General features: G+C 44.6%; 1 protein-coding gene across 1 annotated transcript; it reads left to right on the forward strand.

Annotated features, from left to right (window-relative positions):
- The first annotated feature begins 952 nt into the window (after positions 1–952).
- Positions 953–22,857, forward strand: hs3st1l2 (heparan sulfate (glucosamine) 3-O-sulfotransferase 1-like 2). The gene is made up of 3 exons (XM_086169137.1): positions 953–1,193; positions 19,075–19,416; positions 20,921–22,857. The coding sequence occupies exons 2-3, from the start codon at positions 19,183–19,185 to the stop codon at positions 21,584–21,586; spliced, it is 900 nt and encodes a 299-aa protein (XP_086025263.1). The 5' UTR covers positions 953–1,193; positions 19,075–19,182; the 3' UTR covers positions 21,587–22,857.
- The last annotated feature ends 504 nt before the right edge of the window (positions 22,858–23,361 follow it).

The following is a 23,361-nucleotide window of genomic DNA, read 5'->3' on the forward strand; positions in this document are numbered from 1 at the left end:
ATATCCATGTTTAATTTATATAACAGGGAAATGTGTGATTTTTTTTTAATATTAAAACAAAAATTGGAAATACATAAATATGAAAATACAGGACTGTCTCAGAAAAAAAAACAAAAAAACTTTTTCATTATATTCTAATATTTTGAGATAGGATTTTAAGATAATCAGCAATATTAAGATAATAAAATCCTTGCAATATTTCAGTTGATTTGTAATGAATCCAGAATATATGACATTTTTGTTTATTTAGTTGCATTACAGAAGATAAAGAACTTTATGCAGAAACACAGCGAGCGTCTCCCTTTCTCTCTCCCTCTCCCGGCCTCTAGACGTTTTACTAGACAGTTTGGCAAAGAGCTCTTCGGTCGTAACAATCGGTGGCCATTAACACACTACGTCCCTGGTGGGCCGCGTAGACTGCCTGTGTTTGTGTTTATTCATGTGTCTATTTCAAATTGAAGCGACTTCTGCAGATTCATAGACGTGGAAAAAAAAGAGAGGAAAAAAAAAAAAAAGGTTTGTCTGATAGGAAGTCAATGTCACACCATTTGGTTTTTTTCAATGTCATTTTATTTTATTTATTTACTCTTTATTGCCCCAGCTCTGTCTGACTTATTTATGATACAAGGGAGTCACGGCGGTGAACTGAAGAGGGGGAAAGGGGGGTAAAAGAGGTTAAAAACCTAGAATCAGGCTGACGGGAGGGGGGATTAAATGCATGTGTGTGTGTGTGTGTGTGTGTGTGTGTGTGCATGGAAATATTATGCTTCCTTCAAGGTGATCAGATGAAAGTTAAGAAGGACCTGATGTGAGGGGAAATGAAAGGAGGAGACAGGAGGAGGAAAAAAACAGGAGGAGGGAGGAGGAAGAGGAGGAGGGAGAGAGAGTGGGGTGTTTCCCTGAGGCGTGGAGCTGTTTGTCTGTGGACTCTGTCTCTCTCGCTCTCTCTCTCTCTTCACACACACACTCACACACACACACACACACACACACACTCTCATTCAGTCAGTCGGTCGCCGTCGGCCGAGCAGCAGCAGCAGCAGCAGCAGCTACAGCGGGAGGAGGAGAAGGAGGAAGAAAAAGAGAAAGGATCCGGGCTCACGTGCGCGTGAGGTGACTTGCAGTGGGAAAGAGGAAGAGAAAGAAGACAAAGAAGAAGTTAGAAGAGTGGGAGAGAACGCGCTGCGCGCCAGGTAGGACCTGCTCGCTCTTCATCTTTCACTTTCACTGTAAAGGGAAAACACTTGATGCACTCCAACGTGTCCTTACATGCACCCCACGCATGCACATGCACACACACACATGCACACACACCTGGCACCTATGGACCAATCTGACCCCGCAGGTGCAGGAGGCTAACTTGTGATTTGTGTGTGTGTGTGTGTGTAAAGCGAGTTCAAAAAGGCTTTTGGTGTCCCGTGACGATCGTGGGAAAATAAATACAGTCATACGCATTTCATCAAAGAACATATGACTAACTGACCCTCTTTCACAACTTCACGGTGGTTCTGTGTGTGTGTGTGTGTGTACTTGTGTGTGTGTGTTGCTGTCACAACTGCCACTCTGGACGTCATTTATGACTCACCATTCATGTTTTGTGAGTTAGGATCAGCCGTGTGCGATTATTCATGCATGTTGTGAAATTATCTACGTCGAAGCCATTGATCTTTGACGTACTGTTACAGGAAGTGTGATGTCTCCGGGACATGTAAAGAGAATAATTTTATTTTTCTCGCTCGGGATTTATCTGTTAATCCTGAAAAAAAAGGACCTGAACATTCTGGTTTCTATTGAAGTGAATGAATGGCTGTATAAAGGGAATCAGATATAGAGTCAGAGATGTGCGCGTGTGTGTGAGATGTACTGGCTTTTCTCAGATTAGCGCCGGCTTCCTATTGATTGACATGGAAGATAAGCGCTGTGTGTTTGTAAAATTGCACTCTTAAAAAAAAAATGAATATATATATCCAAAAACAGAATTTTTTTTTGTTGCTCCCATAACATTTTATTTTAGAACAGAACACAATTCATTAGCTGTTTTAACTAATACCTGGCATGGTGGCACTCAAGAGACGCCCTGTCATTGTAACCATTCATCCTCTTGGGACACTTTATTCAAAACTTCACCCAGGAGTGCACAGCCTCTTACATGCACACGCACACGTATGCACACACACGTATGCACACACACACACACACACACACAGACATATATACTGTATATACACAGTGTAGCATGATCCCCATTATTGTGTTACCCCTGAGCAGTTTATGGTCTTTGTCAATATATCTTTAAATGAACCAAACGCAGACGTGTGTGTGTGTGTGTGTGTGTGTGTGTGTGTGTGTGTTACCTGATGAATCTACCGAACACACAATTGAGAGGGCTGACGCTGATCACCGCACTCCTACACAACTGACTGGCTGAGTGAATGATAGACAAACAAAAAAATCTAATCCGGAAGATTTCCTTTAAACAGACTGGGGCTGGAGATGATGCAGGTCAGAGGTCAGAGAACGCTGTGTGTATGTGTGTGTGTGTGTGTGCGTGTGTGTGTGTGTGTGTGTGTGTGTGTGTTTGACCTTCACTGTGTTTACGAAGGCATGATGTGTGCAGAGGGTGATAAAGAGAGAGAGAGAGAGAGAGTAAAGGGATGAATGGAGTCATTGTTTGCTGTTTGTGTGTGTGTGTGTGTGTGTGTGTGTGTGTGGTTCTCAACACAAAGTGAGAGCATGTGAGATGTTAATTAAATGATTGTGTAACCTTGGATATACTTTTTTGCCACCAGAGAAACTTCCAGTTTCACAACTTACCCGTCGGCATTTCAAAAAAGAATAATCTGGTTTGTTGTGACATGATTCTTTCAATTTTCACTTTATTTGTATTTTATTTTGGGATCTAGACAACTCAGAATAGCAACAAAAACACAACAAAATGACCAATTGGGAAAGTTTCACCACATCCCGCCCACTTTCCCCACTCCCCTCCTGTGATTGGCTGGGTTGTCCACCACAGCTAGCCGCTCTGATTGGCTAGGCCTCTTCCCTACTGAAGCCTTTGGAAATAAGATTAAAATATACCAGGGTCATTTCATCTGATATTTGTAATTTAGTGCCTTTTTTTTTATTTCCTTTGTCTTTCAGGTGATAAACCAACATAAGAGCTGAGCAGAAAACAACATGAGTCTTAAAGCAGATTAGCTTAGCACCCGTAGAGGACAGTATTTCCTAAAAATATCTGTGTATTAAACAAAAAAAACAAAAAAAATTAAAGCAGGCATTTTTCTTAACTGAGGCCAATACTTTTCTCCAATTACCGTTTCACTCCAATTTCTTCCATTCTACATTCACGCCACTGGAACAATCAAGTTTTTGTTTTTTACTACACACTCACATCCTTGCAAAATACTACTTCCGCCTAAACAAAAAAGTACTTAAAATAAGCATGAAAACTTTTGAACTTTGAAGTCACAGATACATTTTTTCTCCTTTTCTTCCGTTGCCCCTTCTGGATTGCAACCTCCTCTTCCTCTCTTTCCCCGGTAATGCTAAACTATAAACTAAATTGTGAATTTTTAACTTTTTTTTTTAAACCCAAACTAAGAAATAATTCTTTGACACCCTCGCCCATCACTCACATGAGCCAACCTCTAAAGTAAGACATGAACTTTTGTCATCTGACATCCCATATGATTTGCTTAAAGCTACAAAAAAGAGAGACTTTTTTTTTTTTAAAGGTCATTAGTCAGGAGTGTAATATAATGGGAGTTCCGCCTTAAAACTCCGGCTTAAAACTCCGGCGGGCGCCAAAGCAGCCTCTAGGCAGGGAGTATAAGACAGGGAGAAAGAAAACTGAGGTAATTAAAAGACGAGAACAAATCAATTACTGAGTGATTAGAAGGTAAAACACCCGGCGGGGAAAAGTCAGACATGCAATCAACACCTTGATCGATTTGATGAGTTGTTTGGGTTTTTTCTTTTCTTTTTTTAGTTTTTTGTTGTTTTTTTTTGCTGCTCAGAACAATTTCTTGATTGCTTCACAATACCGTCAGCTTAATTTCACCCCCACAAAGACGCACGCAAAAAGACACACAAGCATGCACGCTCTTTAAAGCTAATCAAGACAAAGCGTTTTTGGGAAGCTTCGTCATCAGAGGTCCATTGCCGCAAGTCCACAAAGTGACTAAGTATTTTATGGGCGGAGTTTGGGGGACGGCGTGTACTGGAGCCTATTTGAAAAGTTAAACATCTGCATTTTTTAGAAGAATTAGTGATTAGAGTGAAATGAATGCTGACAAAGATAGTGTGTTAAAGCTGTTCTTGAGCTTGTGTGTGTGTTTGTGTGTCTCTGAGAGTGTGTGTGTGTGTGTGTGTGTGGGGGGGGGGGGTCTGCCACCTTGGTAGGGGAGTACATTAAGGCTGTTTGGGCACATTAAAGGGCATTAGTTGGAGGAGCAGTTGTGAATAATGCATGCCTTTTATTTATGAGCGGGGCGCGTGCACACACTGAAGTGCGTGCACGCATGCACACACACACACAGACACACACACATACACACACACAATCACGGGCAGTTCTCACTCTCCAGCAAGTGCAATGATAGATTTGGGGGAAACATGGCAGCATCTGCCTTCGCCGCAACCCGATACACTTTTTTGAAGATGCAAAATAACCGCGACCTCCTAAAGTGCATCCGGGTGCTGCGTCGGCAGCGCGGGAGGGAACGACATCCACGCCGAGACAATTAGGACGCAGCCATCACCGGATTTCCAAATCCTATCCGTATCCCTATGCTTGCAGTATCTGCACGACAGTACTAGTGCGAACTCCATCATGGGTAGATAGCGGATTACCTAATCTGGGATAGGACCACAACATGGCCAGGGTAACAAGGGAAGGGTTTTCTAGCAATTTCTTGCAGATGTTATTTGGTGATAAGGGTTTTTTCATGTGTATTAGCAGTATTTTGATGTTATAAAAGATTGGATTACGACCCTTGACTGTCGTGCCGCCACCCAGCAGTGCGTTATTGGGAACTTGGTCTGTTCGCATGAGGAGGAGAAGCGTGATCAGGTGTGTGTGTGTGTGTGTGTGTGTGTGTGTGTGTGTGTTTGAGAGAGAGAGCATGTGTCTGTGTCTCATCCCCTTCGAATGGTACTCGGGTCGAAACACGGCAGCCCCCGACAAGCGCATTAACATTTCACACACCAACACAGTTTCATGCCTTGTGCTTCGGAGGAGTCACGTTCAAATGACTTCTCCCCCCCCGTCAAAAAGTTTCCAGGCCTCACGATTGCCATTTTTGATTCCTAATTTTTCCCCTCCGTTTCATCTGCGACTTAACAATTTTGCCGCCGACGCATGGCGACGTCTCGCGTCTACTGGTGCAGAAGCGGTCCCTGACGTGAAATCAAGCGAAGGCCTTTAAACGTTTACTTGCGTGAATGTGCATCAGCTCTCCAGTGACTTTTAATGCTAATTAAATAGCACGTAGCTACTAGCGATAGCATGTTGAAAGGATGTAAAATTCCTTCTATAATCTTGAACCTGGTTGTATCCCTATTGTTTAAGCTGTGTGAGCTCATAAACTACAAATAGCTCATATTTAGCATCAATGCTAGCTTTTGATTTCACTTTTCCTCCAACATGCAAATGGTGGGCATTCATCAGCCTTTTTTTTCTGAAACATCTTTCCTTTGACCTCTTTATATAGTCATCCAGTGAAAACTTGCAGAAAATCAGTCCGCATGAATGCAAGAGATGGAATTTGGAATCCAAAGGATCATCAATGTGGAACAGGGCCTCCTCTAGATGGCGCCAAAAATCGCCGATCGTGCATTGCGGCGATACGTTTTTAGAATCCCGCTCACACGGATTGGATTATCTGAAAACGCATCATGGCTGTGGAAGCACGTTTCCACGTGATCTTTACGATCACATGGACGCTGCCGGAGTCTCTTTGGCACCAAAATATGGTGGCGCCGTCTGTAATGGATGTTCTTGGAGGAAAAAAACGGTTTAAACTTCATTGACACTGGGGAAAAAAAATGGCTACTTTCATAGAAAGGTCACCTTGTAGTCCAGGGAAGAAGTTGTAGTTCGTGAGAGGATTTGAGAAACCAAAATGGCCGCTTGCGGGTTGGTGGTGTGTGCTGGCGGGGGGTGGGGGGACGCTCGGCGGAGGTAGGAGGAATCCATCGGCTGGGTTATCGGGGTGAAGGGTCACCGTGACCTCAGAGGGGAAATACACACACACACACACACACACACACAACCGCAAGCAGAAGCAGACTGATGAGGTCGTCTCACTTCACCAGCTTTGAGTCGAGGTGACAAGGACTCCTGGTGGCAGGCAGATGGAGGAAGTCAGCAAGACACTCTCTTTTCCTAGTGCTCACACACTCACTCACACACACACACACACACACACTAATAATTCACAGTCAAACCCCAGTAAGAATGACAGAATCATACATTTTTAAGCACCTGCGTGTGGAAAAAACAGACACAAATGGGTCAAAACACGCCAAAGAGGTTGTCCATTGGAGAGGGGGGGGGGTCGCGACCTCAGATGGGTAGCGTTGGGGGCGGCGCGGGAAAGGCTGGGTCGCGTCCCGCACGCACTCACCGAGGCCGGCCATTTCCCCCCCCCCCGCAGCTTTTCATGCTGTCGTCGATATTGGAAAAATAAATAATAGACTAATAATATAAAAATGAAGCTCCGCTGTGCCCGATATGTATTTCTGTTACCGTCCGATGGCAAGGGATCGTCAATGTGCAAAAAAAAAAAGGCTTTTTTTTTTTCTGAAGGGATTAGTTACCGAGGCTGGGAGGTTGGATGATTTATCATTCAAGGACCGGGTTTTATTAAAAAAAGACGGTCAGCTTCATCCATCACCAAGAATTTCAACATTTCCAAAGCATCTCCCTGATTGGCTTTGCTTTTCCCGCTTGAATTAAAACGTCCCGGCTTGTCGGACGCTGTTAACACCTCATCCGCTGTAAATAATCCACAGACGGAACAGAATGAACCATTGCGTCGCAGGAACGGGAGGAAGGGGGCAGGCGATAGTCCTCAACGACAAAGTTTTATATAAATAACTTTGGAGTTACACTGGAAATGATTCAGTGTTACATAAAAGTAGACTTTCATTTATTATGTATTACCTTTATCCTGCTGTTGCGGTCGGCGGGGGCAGGAGGGTTTGGAGGCCAGGCAGGGTTTAAGCCGGACACGTCGCCTGTCGATCAAATGTCGATTCTGCTGATTGTTTTTGGACTCTTGGAGGAAGACGGAGAACCTGGAGAACCCAGGAAGGAGAACATTTAGAGAATATAGGTAGGAGAAGAACAGGTGGGAGAACTGCCAGAGAGTCTAAGTAGGAGAGAACATAGAGAAACTGGAGAGATCCTTAACAGAAGAACCCAATAACTGATCAATAATCAGCAGCTGTCACTCACTCTCTTCAGAGCGCTGTAGTGCTTTCAGGAGTCAAAGCTGTTCCCATCAGAATCAGAAATACTTCATTGATTCCCCAGAATATTGCATGTTCTGAAGTGAAAATAAATAAAAGAGTAGCGTCGACCCCCCGGCAGAGTTCAACCGCTCACATCCGACCGACCCCCGGGGGGGTTCCCCCGCCTGGCGACTTCCCCGCCGTTTGACGTCTTGTCTCTGGCAGCGCCGTAAGCGCCGCAGAGACAAATGAGCGACGAGAATGGGAAACAGATGCCGAGAACGTCATCGAGTCCTTCGAGAAATTCCGCATTACGCAACGCTTAGCGGCATGTGCAGGCCGTATTCCCCACTGAAAAGAATTGGGATACTATTAATCCGTTCCGGTCCCCTGCTTTTCAATTGATAAAAAGGTACTTTAAAAAGGACATATATTGTAAAAGAAAATAAAACATGAGAAAGAATGTAAAGAAATAAATGGTTTTATTGAGTGGATTTATCTTGAAGATCGGACGAAGATGTCGGTCGAAGCGGAGAGGGATTGAGGGAGTTTTTTCATATCTTTCATGTTTTTCACGTGCTCTATCGCTTAACTTACTGGCTACACACTTAATGTTACAATGTATTGCTAAGCGTAACTTGCACACACAACATGTCGCTAAACTTAAACTCATAAGTTGATGCGCTTGTAAGTCAAGGTTCCATTGTATATGTATGTATATAAATATCATATACACAACAAGAATTATGTACAAGCACGCAAAATCACAAGAATTAGATAGAAATAAATACTTATTTTGTTGTTTAATATCTTGGTCTTTTAAGTGCAAAGCACCAATGGAACTGAATGGCTAGCGTTGACCCGAGAGTGCTAGCTGCTAGCGTTTGCACCAGCCCTCCAAGAGTCATACAATGGCGTAGTTGTTAGCATTAGCCTAGGTTTGCTACTAGGGAGGACCCTTTTGAGGTGGGATGCCACGTCATCTATAGTTACGTGATATGCACGAGGATGCTAACGCAGCTCGGATCTGCAAGCGGGGAATAATAGCTTTCAATTTTGCATTGAAATATCGTCAGCTTTGTTTGTTAGCTCAAGCGGGAAAACGAGACAGAAAATCTGGCGTGTCGTTGTTTTACGGCTAATTAGCATCATTTGTCAGCGCTGAGGTGAAGCGTTCCTCGTCACCACGGCGACCTCATCCCTGCCTCCAAGTTGCGTTTTGAAGTCAAACCTTGTTCTTCTCTTTCTATGTAGTGGAGTCATCGCTGCGCTATGTCCGTTTTTGTTTTTTTTTTGTTTTCAAACCCCCACCGGCATCCCTTTGGGCGTGCTAGCATCGCCGCTGGCCGGCTTTCAGCCCAGAGAACCACGTCAACATCATCTGTCCTCGCCACGCGTTCTGTTACTTTCACGCCCTCCCCAAACCTCCCATCTTTTATAATCCCCCGTCCCCTGGGCGGCTGAGGGTTATCCGAACAGCGGTCGCTCTGGCGAGGGACCAGCGGGAGTCCAAACACACCTGATCAAGCAGGTACACAACTTTCTTTCTTCCTCCTCCAACCCTAATCAGATTTTTTTTTCATCCTGAGCGCCATCTGGCTAATTCCCAGTCTTGTCCTGTTATTTTTTTCCCTTCATCTCCCCAGACTGTAACCCCAGCATTTCATCCCCCCCGCCCCGCATCCCGCATATCCCCCACCCTGGATTCTGTTTGGGCTCGCTGGTCCGTGATGACATTGACCAGACACAACCGGCCCGCCCCCATCTGCCAGCTCGCCCTCCACCCAGACGCACATGCGCCCCTGAGCGTGGCGCTCACACGATCAGCGCGCGACCCTCGACCCGAAAACAAACAAAACGAAACGCAAAAAAGTTGACCCCCCTCCCCTCCCCTAAACTCCCCCGAATCAAGGACGCGCCCCAAATCCTGCCCTCCATCCTCAATGACCTAATCGCCCCATTCGTTCGGAGAACACACTCACACCTCGCTGTGTGTGTGTGTGTGTGTGTGTGTGGCCCGTGAGGCGGCAGTAATCAAAACTATGCGGCGGCGAACTTGGAGATTGTGTAACCTCGGCGGAGGAATCTGCTCCCTACTTTTTGTTCAGCTGGAATGTTACATAACCATAAGGGGCCCCTCGGTTCGAGTTTTCACTCCCCCCCCCCCTCGCCCCACCCTCTTTTGCTTTTTTTTTGTTTCGTAAATGACAAAAACAAAAAACACCGGTTGAAGGTTGTCATGGAAACGCCAGCCAATACGGTCGACTCTTGCAAGTTTCGGGGCGTCAAGGCCGAGAGCGTCTCTTGCTAATTCGTTTTATCCGTCCGCCCCCTCTACGTTTTGTATGCCGAAATAAAAAATAAATACATTTCTTTAGTCTTCGGGAGATCGTTTTAAGACAGAGGATAAAATCTCGTGCTTGTTAAATGATCGAAATGAGACAGTGAGGCGAAGATTTTATTTTGAAAGGTTAATATTTGAGTTTGCAGCCATATAAAATAGGGCTTTGAAAATATACCTTGGACGAACCTTCCTCCAGAGATATCGGTATCTATTATTGATTTAAATACTAGAGTCGCGAACATGTAACCGTGAAAATAATGGTTTGCACATATATATATATGTAATAAATGTCAGCTGAATCGAAGCTGAAACTAAGGGACTGTTTTAGACTGAATAAACCAAGCTGGTGCCCAGCTGCATGCAGAACTCCATTCGGAAAATGGGCATTTTAAGAGCTGGTCGTAGTTTCGGCCTTATGTTACGGACTTTAGTATTTATATTTTTGGTGCCACTCTTTCCTAAGATAGCTGTCTTTCATCGAAGGGCAAGGCGAACCGTTATAAATGTGTTTCGGTGAATGATGGACCGTCGGCACCCTCTCCCAAACACGGCAAGCCCTTCTCCGGTGATGCAAATAACCGGCTCTGGGCCGGTTGCCACGGGAGCTATGCTAACAACAGGCTCAGGCCGAGAGCGGACCCGGTGCAGGGGTCGGTGGCCGGGTCGCCTCGGGGCTCTGCGACAAGAGCGAGATCTGACACTGGCGGGGCACAGATCACACACACACACACACATACACTCTGTCCCGAGAGAACCCCAGATCTCCCAGGTGGGGTTAGAGCTAATGTGCGTCCTAATGTTGAAAATTAAAATCACGGTATTAAGTGGGTGTCACCGTGACATTTCGGTATCTGAATTCAGAAATAGCATATAATCGCCTAAAACTACCAAAAAAAAAAAAGAATGAACAAATTATAGTAATTATAACAAATAAATGTGAGGAAATTGGGATGAAATCTGAGGGGAAAAAATACTTTAGGAAACCCCAAAACAGATTAGAAAATGGAGAAAAAAAAACCCTGAAAACCTGTGTTCATTTACAGTAAAATTACAAGAAATTATACAAAAGCCTCCGGCCATAAAGTTAACCTGCCTGCTTTAAAAAAAAAAAAAAAAAGCGTGATGATAAATAATAAAATAAAAGAAATAAAAGTTTCCAATTTCAGCTTATTACATTTTTTGGTTTTCTATCAAGACGTTAGCAACTATAGTGTTAGCCCTTTGAGCCATTGTAGCACCACTACACTCACTTCTCCTGGTGCGAAACCCAAACCCTCAGCAGAAACATCTTTCTTTTGTATGCACACCCTCACACAAGCATGCACACACACACACACACACACACACACACACACACAGAAACAGTCCTTTGACAAACTGGATTTCTTAATCAGACACCCCCTGTGCACTTTATGATAAGCCCGCAATAGTAGAACCCCCCCACTCCTCCTTCTTCTTCGTCTTTTTCTTCTTTGTCGTCGTCGTCTTCTACTTCTGAACAGATACCCCACCCCTAGCAAACACACACACACACACACACACACACACACATACACATTTAATATTTGTGGTTTATACACACCAAGCACACACCAGATAGGAAACGAAGCGGGCGCATTTCGGTGTTTGATACGGTTGACCCAGATCTCGGAGCGTGCACGGCGGAATACGCCAGGAGGACGGAGGAGGAGGAGGAGGAAGAGGTGGAGGAAGAGGAGGGAGGGGGATGTTATGCATGTGTGAGTGAATAAGATGATGGGTGGGTGAAAAGGCGGTGGGCTGTGCAAACAGATTTTTTTTTTTTTTTTTTTTTTTTCTTCTGAAGACTTGATTTGAAAGCTAGCGTGGGGTTGGGGGGGTAAAAACACCGACCTCGGAGAGGAAGGTCAGAGAGAGAGACGTAAAGAAATAATTAAAAAACAAAATGCTGGGACGTCTACGGCGGGCGGAGCATTCCAGTCTGTTGGTCGCACTGAAGGTCGGCGTGTGAGAAAAGCCACAACGGCCTTTTTTTGTTTTGTAAACACAAAAGAAGTAAAAAACCTGAGCTCCCGATCCTCCCATTCACAATATATTTATTGGATTTTTTTTATATGTCAACACAAAAAAAGGACTTGTACAGTAAACAAACAAAGAAAAAAAATAAAAAGTGCATAATTGAAGAACATAATAAATGCTGCTTAACATCTTACTAGTGCTAATGAATGAATATAATTGCTGGACTTGATCTCAACAAGATGATCCATAAATGGCTGCTAAATAAGAATATATTACGACTGTCCGTCGTACCATATCAAACTCTCCATGCGTAATATGTCATTGAGTTCAGTTTACCGAGTCTTAAATTGAGGTTAGTTAGTCCTCTTGCACGAGATGCGTAGAGCCAAACTTAAATTGAGGTACAGCATCTTGACTTCCAGGGAGTTGATATTATTTTATTGTCCGTTACCATACCGTACATAACAGCATTTTGCTCAGTGGTTAAGCAAGAAAAGCCAAACAATGTGATATCTGGATCAGGTTTAAAAAAAATCAAATGCATACATGTTCGCAAACCACCAAAAATGATAGTTTTTGTGTAGAAAAGGCATGTCAGCGAGGCGTCTGCAGATTTACATCGATCGGATGAAGGGGAAACTTTTGTGCAATCCAATTTTTGAAGCCCGTGCACATTCCATCGAATTAATCGATGTTTCCGTAGCATGATTCGCTAACTCGCGAGCCTCCTCGCCACGCTCAGGCTCCTTTATTTTTTTCTCAGTTTGAGAAAAAAAAGCGCGAAAAGCGTGCCGATTAGCACGTTCCCCGTTCACACCGCCGCTTTAAGTCGTCCATTGTCGAGCTAGCCGGTCGCCGCGCACCCTGGGACGGCAGTTTCGGGACAGCGATCCGAAGACCGCCCTCTTTTCTTTCTCTTTCTGTTCCAGCTTTTTTCAGGTTTAGCCCAACCTCAACCGCGATCGGCTGGATCCCCCAAAATGACCCCGAGTAGACTCATCATTATAATAAATGAAGTGTGGAAAAAGTAAAGACAGTTCTCCCTGCTGGCGGTGAGTCTTTCTTCTCCAAATCACACACAAATAATTCATTCAAGGACTCGAAATAGCTTTTTAAGTTTTTTTTTTTTTTAAGCTGCTTATGACACAGTCAAACCATGTTACAAGCAATATCAACCTGATGTCAAGAATCAGAAAAAGGCTCCAATCGGGTTTTTGCTTTTGTCTCCGCACCTCCGGCGGGACGTCATTTGAACCCTCGCCGACCGTCTTTTATGAATTTCCACGCTATCGAACATGTCAAGTCATTTTCCGAGTTCGGCGCTCTCCATTTTCGCCGCCAGGCTCCGAAAGATACCGCCCAGGTCGGCTCGGCCCGGGAAACCCGACGGGGTCCCGTTTTATTTTTTTTCCTCCGGATGGATTCATCTGTTTTGATTACAGACCCCCGCATCCAGGCGTCGGCTATCTCCCCTCCGGGCTGGTAATGGGAAACAGCCCCTGCCCGGCCTGTTATGTTTCCGCCGTCGTCCCCACCAAAAAAAAAAAAGGCAATCAGCGGCACGGCGGTGATGTATGTGCGCCGCTGTCGGCGGGCTGGATTGGCCGAGGCCCCGGTCGGCGCCTGACAGGGTATATGGAGACAAACAGACGGCAGAGGAAGGGCGGTACGGCTGAAAGTTTTGGGAGCAAAGAAAGACAAATGGCGGAGGAAATGATTGCGAGAACCGAGGGGAAAGAAAGGGAGAGGGAAAGAGAGAGGCGGATGGGTTCCGGGGGGAGGTTTATTTAAACGTCTCTTCCACTACGTTTCCCTCCGAATGTCATTTTCTACACGTTTGCTCTTTCACGTCGTTTCACACACACACAAAAAAACACTTTCCTTATACAACGAGGCAATGTGTTTGAGATAATGGGGGGAAAAAAAAGGAAAAAATGGCAATCTGGCGTTTTTTTAATAATTGCAGGAGACATGGGTTTGTACAAATTCATCATTCAGTGTCACTAAGTAAGAGGAGCAGCACAATATTGATTAACCTTGTATTTATCTCATTAATCACTGCCCGCCGGGACACACACACACACACACACACACACACACACTTTGGGAACAAAGTGCTATGCAAGCGGTGCCAAGACTGCTTTGACGCCCTCTGACCTGTATTTTTTAAAGTGTTTACATTTTCAATTTCCACATTGAGTCCATTCCAAATTAAGAAGTGTAATATCAAATGAAATTACCTTTAAGGATATTGACCCCGCCCCTTTCTGATTGGTTCTGCTTGGGTCATGTGACCGACGCCACATTTTCCCATCTGGTCAGGATCTATTGACCCCCGGGCTCGCGTTTACTTCCTGGAACTTGCTCTTGTTGGAACATGAGTGACTCCAGACAAAATGGAAAACAAAGTCACACAAACGCTCACACACACTGTCACAGAGGCGTGACCTCTCAGGACTGTGATGGATGAGGAGTGTGTGTGTGTGTGTGTGTGTGTGTGTGTGTGTGTGTGTGTGTGTGTGTGTGTGACCAAGGAAGGAGGACAGAGAGTTTTATCTGACTCTCACAGCCTCGGCAATATGACAGGCGTTTCCCCCCTACCAGGGACAATCTTTCCTGCTTTCTGTACACCCACAACCCCCCGCAGAGAGCGTTTGCGGGCACGCACATACGCGCACACTTACATACACACACTCACACACACTTACATACACACACACACGCACACACAGACACACACCCCAACTCTACCTAAGCTCCCTCCCGCCTCCTTGCCACCCTGTCTCTGTACTGGATAATCCTTACCCCCCACCCCCATCGGTCCCCCAACCCAACACAAACACACACATACACACACACACACTCATACTCAAATACCATCGCTTAGTAGAAAGATATTTCCAAGGGCTCGGATCGCAGACAGTTACACTCAAACACACACAAAAGGCAAAGGAGCTGCACTAATGCAGATGAGATGAGACTTGGACGCGCGCACACACACACACACACACACACACACACACACGCACACTCAAACTTATAAGACACAGGGATCCAAAATGCAGATGATAGCATCTGTGTTTCACAGACAATTACCCCTCGCCGCTTCTTACCTCCCCCTTCCTTTCCATCTCTGTCTTTTCCAGCCTGGTTAGAAAACTCCTCAATATGGAGGATTCACACTCCGCTGGCGGCTGTTGTTGTTTTTGTTGTTTTTTTTGTTTTGTTTTTTTGTCGTTTTTCGGCCCATCTCCCGTCCGTTGCCCCCACTGCAGAGGAATTCACATAATATCCCCATCTATTTAAGCGATGACCACCATTGAAAGGATGAAAGTTTTATTTTTGGTTTAAACATGATGAAGAGAAGAAGGGGAAAATTGTCGGAATAGTTGTTTCAATCTTGCTAAAACACACATTACTGGATGTGTTTAAGTTGTATTTTTGGTCTGCTAGGAAAGGATTAAAAAACTGATTTTATGCGCTTTGTGTATAACCACTTGGAGGCAGCAGAGGGTTCTTTTTTATTGTGAAGGTTTTTATTTATCTATTCATTTTTTAACCGTTACATGCTAAATCGGAATTCTAAAGCACCTAATGTTTGAAATGCCAACTCGTCCCAGGAGTTGCCATCTAACGAAACGCACAAAAAAGGGTTTAATTCCTGTAAAAGACATCGTAAACCTGCAAAAATAGGGGATTTTATTTTCCCAAATATTAATCTGTATTTTCTACACAAACTCTCAAAATCAACCCCTTTGTTTATCCTCAGATAAATTCAATACCCAGAGAGAATAATAGTACCGCGCTGTTAGATTTATTTCAGGTTGTTTTCAATTAAAAACAACACGACCGCGGATTCATGTGAACGACAAAAAGGCGTGCACGACTCGTACCTCCCGTTTCTAAATCCAGACCCGTCTCATTTCCAAAGTTCATCCAATCAAAAACATTCCAGGGCGGAAAGGTGCGCTCCTGGTTTATTTATGAGCCGCTAAGAGGCTGCTGCAGGGCATCCCCATTAGCATGGTGCTGGGGGTTTGTTAGCACATCCATAAACACGAGTTTGGGGGAATCGGGGGACTGGAAAGTGTGTGTGTGTGTGTGTGTGTGTCGGGGACAAAGGTGAGGGTGAAAGACGACGAGTGGAGGAAGGTGAGGGGAAGGTCGCGAGGCGGTGGGGAAGCGGTTTGACATGAGGGAGCGTTGGAGTCGAGGGACTCGAGCAGAGGGCATGGAGAGTCACTGGAACACACACACACACACACACACACACACACACACACGCAGACGACTGATCTCTCTTTGTCTCTGTTTCTGAACACACCACACACTCGCTGCACCCATCGACTAAGACGAAGGAGCGGATCCCGCTTTTTTTGGTTGTTTTTTTTTTTTCAGAAAAAAATGGAAATATGCTGGATAAAGCAAAACAAAAAAAAAAAACAGTCCTGATACCGAGTTCACTCGTCTGCGCGAAAAGAGAAAATGCCTTTACGGGTCCTGCAGCTGGTCGTGACGGGACTCGTCTCGTGTGGCACTTACGACACCGAGAGATGATTGACGGACGCGAGAACCTCGCCGTCGAAATTTCCGACACTCGTAGAAAGAAACCTTCCCGGTGCCGGACCATCAACAAACATACTTGCCTCGTCAGTTGTCAGTCGTCAGTCGTCAGTCGTCAGTCGTCAGTCGTCAGTCGTCGCCACGGTGTTGCAACAATGCAGAACCTCAGGGGGTCACATATTTGATCCATCCCTTTACGTCCTGATCTTTTTATTTGTTTCATCCAAAAACTCAAATCCAGCATCTAGTTAGGTATGAAACATTTTACATGAGTATTCTAGTGCTAGCATCAGTTAGCGTTGTTGGCAAATTTGTTACTAAGCTTGTGTGTTCTCGACGTTGTCATTTTTTTTTTTTTTTTAGAGAAATAACCCCCTGAAGGAAATGTATTTTAATTTAATTAACATGATCTGAGTCGTACCTTATTGTGAAATAAGTTTAAGGAACTTCAAGGGAATTTTTGTTTTTAAATCTATTTATAAAACCATCAACTCTTAATAAGATAATCTAATTCCCTGGCGCCAGACAGCTTTTAAGCACATTATTTTGAAGTTTCTCCTCGTTGATTTCTCATGCAATATCAGTTTCTTTGGTTCGGAGTAGACCGTGGAATAATGCTAGCGCCGGATGGTGTGAAAAAACTACAAAAATTGAGACAATACGGCTGAAACCGCAAGCATAGATGTTATTGTGTTTTGCTTTTTAATGTACTAAAGCTAATTTAGTCTTTTGTGTGTTTGCACCGCAGCTTTGCAAAATTAGCATTAAATGGCCTTTTTTAGCATTAAATGACATTTTTGATCTGATAATCAGAGAGATGATCATATTGATCCGTATGAAATGTTCAAATATCGTGATTTTGTTGTTGTTTTTTTCTTTAATTTCCATCCCACAAGGAACGGCTTTACTACAAACTCCCGTATCGACAAACACGAGCCAAACCCACCGTGGAAACAACACACGCACACAGGGGACGGCAACGGTTGTGCCGCAGATGACGACAATGTCGCCAAGCCAAAGGAAGGGGGCACAGGAGGCCGGGGGGGCAGTGGCGTTCCCCAAAGACGCAATTAGGGCATCAGCACAGGAAGTTGACGGGGTTCTTCCACTGTTACAATATTTAATAAGTCCGTCACACCAGGATATAACAATAACAACAATAACAGTAGCGACTGGGAGGTAACTTAGTACATTTACTCAGAGTATTATTTTGAGGTCCCGTGATGCTACTTAATACTTCTATTCAAATGCAATCCACGAGGAAATAGTATAATTTAAAAACCCACCAAGTGGATGATTTACGTCGAAAAAAAATGAAAAACTCACCTTGGTATCAACGGACTATGATTGGGCGGATATTTCCCGGAGGCATCTAATTAATGGCGTTACGCTTTAGTTTTTGCAGTTTGAAAGTCAGCTGATTTTTCCTTTCTTGATTTATTTTATGCACGGTGTTCAAACCTCCTCTTTGTTCTTAAGGTGTTTTTTTTACAAAAAAAAAAAAAAAAAAACAGGCCGAAACCTTAATCAGCCTCTTCTCCTGCGGTCAGTCAGCTGATGAAACAAACCCTTGCAGCCGTCGGCGCCGCTCGAGGTCGAGATGCTGGAAAAAGAGGACCTGTGACTCACCCGCTTCTGAATGAATAGGTTTAAGTGAGTGCACGCACACATGCACGCACGTGTGTGTTTTTGTGTGTGTGTGTGTTTAAATCCCAGTCATGAGCATCCGACCCGCAGAGGATGAGACGCCTGAATCACACCAGCTCTGGGTCACATGACCTCTATTTCATTTATCTTTCGCTGCAAACTTCTGCAAAACGAACTCAGCGACGCAAATGTCTTAGGAAAAATGTCTCAGCTGAACCCCCCCTTTCCCCTTTCCCCGCCTCCTTTAGGGGGGGGGGACACCCCCAACCTCATAACAGCATTAATTTTCAATGCATTTCTTCTCCGTCTCTTTGGATGCGTATTAATATTTTATTGTCTCCCGTCCACGATCACGTCTCAGCCCTACATTGCGCCGCGGCCTCTGAGTCTCAGAGCGGCGTGTTTAGAGTGACGAGACACGGCAGACATACGGGATCATTAACGAGTTGAGCAAACATGCATGAAACAACTGCTGGATGTGTGTGTGTGTGTGTGTGTGTGTGTGTGATGAGAAGAAACTCCTATAATCTTCTCCTGCAAGCCGATCCAAGAACACTTGAAATAACCATGGGCTCTTAACTGCCCGCCATGTGCTATAATCACGCGCCAGCATCAGCGGAAAGTCAATTAGGATCCTTTTTTTTTTTCCTAAACGAATATGCGACGACGCTTTGTGATTGGCCGGATGAGATGAAATCTCCGGCCCGTTTATTCCGGAGCCAGGAGGCTTTTGTTTTTGTAAAACGTTCATCAAAAAACAAAGCGAGCGATCCTGGCTTTAAAAAAATGACGGTTATATGGTTTCGATTGCGTTTTGTATATATATATGTGTATATATACACATTTATATATGTAATATGGATGTGTAAAAACCCTTTTTGTTGCAGTTGTTTTAAACCGATTTTGTTATTTTCCATTTTAACCTGATTGCGTCTTTGCCTTTGTCCCGAAAAGGCCGCGATCGTTCCAACAGGAGAAATCGAGCGTCACCCTGATCGGGAGACACGTTAGTTTACGTCCCCTCAGAAGTAAATCGCTCTTTTGTCCGCCCCCCTCCCCATCAGATTCACCCGCGCGACGGGATCCCGCCAACACCGACCCACCCTCCGTCGGCTGCGGGATCTTGATGAGGCTGAGGAGTGTCCCCGGGCTGCACCTCTGACGGAGGCACCATGCTGCGGAGGCTGCTGGCGCTGCTGCTGCTGCAGACTCAGCTGTCTGTCTGCTTGAGGGAGTTGCGCTCCAGGGAGTCCGGATCCCCCGCCTTTTCCCCGCCGCCCCCAACCCGCAACGCCACCCTGCAGCGGCTGCCGGGGGCCATTATCATCGGCGTGCGGAAAGGCGGCACCAGGGCGCTGCTGGAGATGCTGAACCTGCACCCCGACGTGGAGGTGGCCAAAGCAGAGGTAGAGGACGATGTCAACATTAGAAAAATTGCAAAAATAAACTATGAAAAAAGAATATTTAGATAACATTAGACAGAATACATGTGCGTGAATGAGAGGAACCCAAGAGGCTACCGGGAGTGTACATCAAGAGGGAGAAGATTTTAAATATACTGCTCAAAAAAATAAAGGGAACACTTGAACAACACAATGTAACTCCAAGTCAATCACACTTGTGTGAAATCATAGTGTCCACTCAGGAAGCAACACAGATTCATTTTGACTTGTTTTAAGGACATTACATCAAAGTTGGATCAGCCTGGAGTTTGTTTTTACACTTTAATTTTGAGTGTGATTCCTAATCCAGACCTCCATGGGTTAATACATTTGATTTCCATTGATCATTTTTGTGTGATTTTGTTGTCAGCACATTCAACTGTGTAAAGAGCAAAGTATTTCATAAGAATATTTCATTCATTTAGATCTAGGATGTGTTTTTTAAGTGTTCCCTTTTTTTTTTTAAGCAGTGCACTTATGGTCAACAATCCAGAGCAATAAAGACAGTGGGAGAGAGGCGAAGAAACAGGTTGAAGCAGGTTTGAACATCTGGAGAAAAGTGTCACAAGTAATGTGTCATAAAAGAGTTTTAGCTAGAATGAAAGGAAAGGTGTACAAGACAGTGGTTAGATCGGTGATGTCGTATGGTTTGGAGACAGCGGCGTTGAGGAAAAGACAGGAAGCAGAGCTAGTGGTAGCAGAGATGAAGATGTCGAGGTTCTCTTTGGGAGTGACCGGGATGGATAGGATCAGGAATGAGTCCATCGGACGGGCAGCACATGTTAGATGTTTCGGAGAGAAGCTCAGAGAAACCAGACTGAGATGGTTGGGTCATCGACAGAGGAGGGATAGTGAATATATTGGTAGACGGATGCTGGAATTGGAGCTGCCAGGCAGGAGGTCTACAGGTAGGCCAGAGAGATTTATGGAGGGAGTAAATGAGGACGTGAAGTTAGTCCATGTAGGAGAAGAGGAAACAGAGAAGAGTGTTAGATGGAGGAGGTGATCCGCTGAGACGGCCAGAGGGAATGTCATACAGGACTGTCTCAGAAAATTAGAATATTGTGATAAAGTTCATTATCTTCTGTTAAGCAATTACAAAAACAAAAATGTCATACATTCTGGATTCGTTACAAATCAACTGAAATATTGTTAGCCTTTTATTGCTGATTATGGCTTACATCTTAAGAAAACGCAAAAATCCTATCTCAAAATATTAGAGTATCATGAAAAAGTTATTTTTTTTTATTTTTTTTTTCGAGACAGTGTTTTTCTATATTTCCAATTTTTGTTTTAATATTAAAAATTGCATTACAGAAGATAAGGAACTTTATCACGATATTCTAATTTTCTGAGACAGTCCTGTATACCAAGTAAGAAAAGAATTTTATTAAAAATTCTCTCAAAATTTAAAGTGAGTTATTCGGAGATTTATATCAAAATGTTACTTTAACCCCCCCTCCCTCAGGTTCACTACTTCAACGTGGAGGATCACTACCGCCGAGGCCTGTCCTGGTACCGAGCCCAGATGCCTCTCACCCTCCCCGGTCAGCTGACGGTGGAGAAAACCCCCGGCTACTTCGCATCGCCCCAGGCTCCGGCTCGGGTCTGGGACATGAACCCGGCGGTCCGCCTGCTGCTCATCGTGCGCGACCCCGCCGAGCGGCTGGTGTCCGACTACACCCAGGTCCTCCACAACCGGATGGCGCGCCACAAACCCTACCAGCCGCTGGAGGAGCTGCTGCTCCGCAAGGGCCGTGTCAACCCGGAGTACAAGGCCCTGCAGAGGAGCCTGTACCACCAGCACCTGGCCCGCTGGCTGGAGGTCTTCCCCAGGGAGCAGATCCACGTGGTGGACGGCGACGCGCTCATCCGGGACCCCTTCCCCGAGCTGAGGAAAGCGGAGAGGTTCCTGAACCTGCCGTCCAGGATCAGCCCGGAGAACTTCTACTACAACACCACCAAGGGCTTCTACTGCCTGCTGTCGGCCGGACACGACAAGTGCCTGGATGAGTCCAAGGGCAGACCTCACGCGCCGCTCAGCCCGCAGGCCTTCAGGAAGCTCTGCCGCTACTTCAGAGAACCCAACCAGCTTTTCTTCAAGATGGTGGGCAGGTCCTTCTCCTGGTGCTGAGCGACGCATTCCGGGGAACGGACCGCGTGTTCGCTCGACACCTGCAGGAATTTCCGCCGAAAAGTCGTACCTTGTCAGCGCCACTCAGGTTTTTAAAAGGCCGATGGAACTTCTTTTTTCACGAGTAAACAGAAAACAGCGACGCCACGGCCGAAACAAAAAAAAAAAAGCAAAACAAAAAAAGCTATACCAAGCCGGTGCCTCTGTGGAGAAATGTCACTTCGGTCAAAGTGACAACTGTGCCATAAACACAACTGACGGACTCATTACCGGGCGTTTTACCGTGTGCAGATGTTGAAGTGACGTCGAGGGGGTCAGGGGTCGGTCGGGAAAAGAATCGAACTGATGAATCGTTGCACTATGAACTCTGAGCGCAATCAACGTATGTGAGAGGCCCATCGTCACGGCGGAGTATCAGAGCCTCGTCCAGGACTTTCCAAAATCCGATATTTATTCGATAAATACCCGATTTTATGAAGTAATGGACATAACATGACGAGAATAAAATCGTTATGAATCAGAATTAAGTCTTAAAATCTCAGGCAAAGAAGAGACCCTAATGTGGTGTTAGACCTTATTGTTTAAAACGGGTCCGATTATTTACAAGAGAAGTGAAGCCTTACCCTGATAAGGACAAAGTTGAATTATTTATGACAATAAAAATGTAAAAAAAAAAAAAACAGCATAAATACATGCCATGTAAAGAATAAATTGAATAAATACATTAAAAATATAAATTATAGCTATGGTAATGAGTCACTTTAATGACTTTAAAAAAATAAGTTTGCGGAAAGAAAATAAAAGAATAAAGTTGTAATCTGCTCGCTGATCTCTTTACCCTTTTGAGCAGCATTTTAATGATACATTGACTTCATTCTCTAAAAAAACATAAAGTGCACAATTACAACTTATTATTGCAACTTTTTCTTTTCTAGAAAACTATTCAAAAGAATTTGAAAAATATGCGACTTTCTTCCCCCCCAAATAAGCACGTCTCTTATACTCCGCCGTATATTTCAGACCATTTCAGAAAAAGTCTTTTGTGTATATTTTTTTTCCATCAATAAAGATGTGCGTGTTAGTTAAAAAAAAAAAGTGGTCATCCTGTTTACTTCCTTTGCTGTTCTACTAGGATGACTTTTAGACATTCAGTGAAAATATCTATTTTGGTCTATTTTGAAATGAGCCATTTTTTGTGTTAAAGCCGATGTGTTATTGCTAATTTCTGTCTTTTTTTTTTAACATGAATCTAATAAATGTGTTTGAACCCCTGCCCTGGTTCCAGACTCCTATAAAGATGCCTTTAGGTACAAACAGGTTGAAAAAGAAGAAAAAAAAAACATCAAACATGGAGACACAAAGATATATTAGTCACTGACGAGCCTTTTTTTCAAAGCGTACGAAGACGTTCCCCTGCCCCTGTTATCCGACACGTTCTTTACGTTGTGGATCAAAGGGAAACCGCATTTCTTTTCATCATGAAGTTAGCAGCGTCAAAAAATTACCTCCGGTTTCACCACCGCCGCCGTTGCAGGCCCTTGATTCAGTCGCACAATAGAGTCTAATTCACTTTGGCTTGGAGGCCTCCCCCTTTGCATCAAAATGACAGGTCGCGACATGCGTGCCCAGAAGTGCAAGTCGTTAAATTAAAAAAACGGATGGAAGGTTAAACATTACATGGGGCTCTTTCTTTTTCTCCCTTTCTTTTGGTATGCGGGGGGTCTGGAAATTCCGACGAATCGACCGATCGGGGGGCCTGAAGGCTAAGCTCGAGA

Source organism: Fistularia commersonii, chromosome 22, assembly GCF_037954325.1.
Source record: "Fistularia commersonii isolate RoL2024-O1a breed Wild chromosome 22, RoL_Fcom_v1.0, whole genome shotgun sequence".
Classification (NCBI taxonomy): domain Eukaryota; kingdom Metazoa; phylum Chordata; class Actinopteri; order Syngnathiformes; family Fistulariidae; genus Fistularia; species Fistularia commersonii.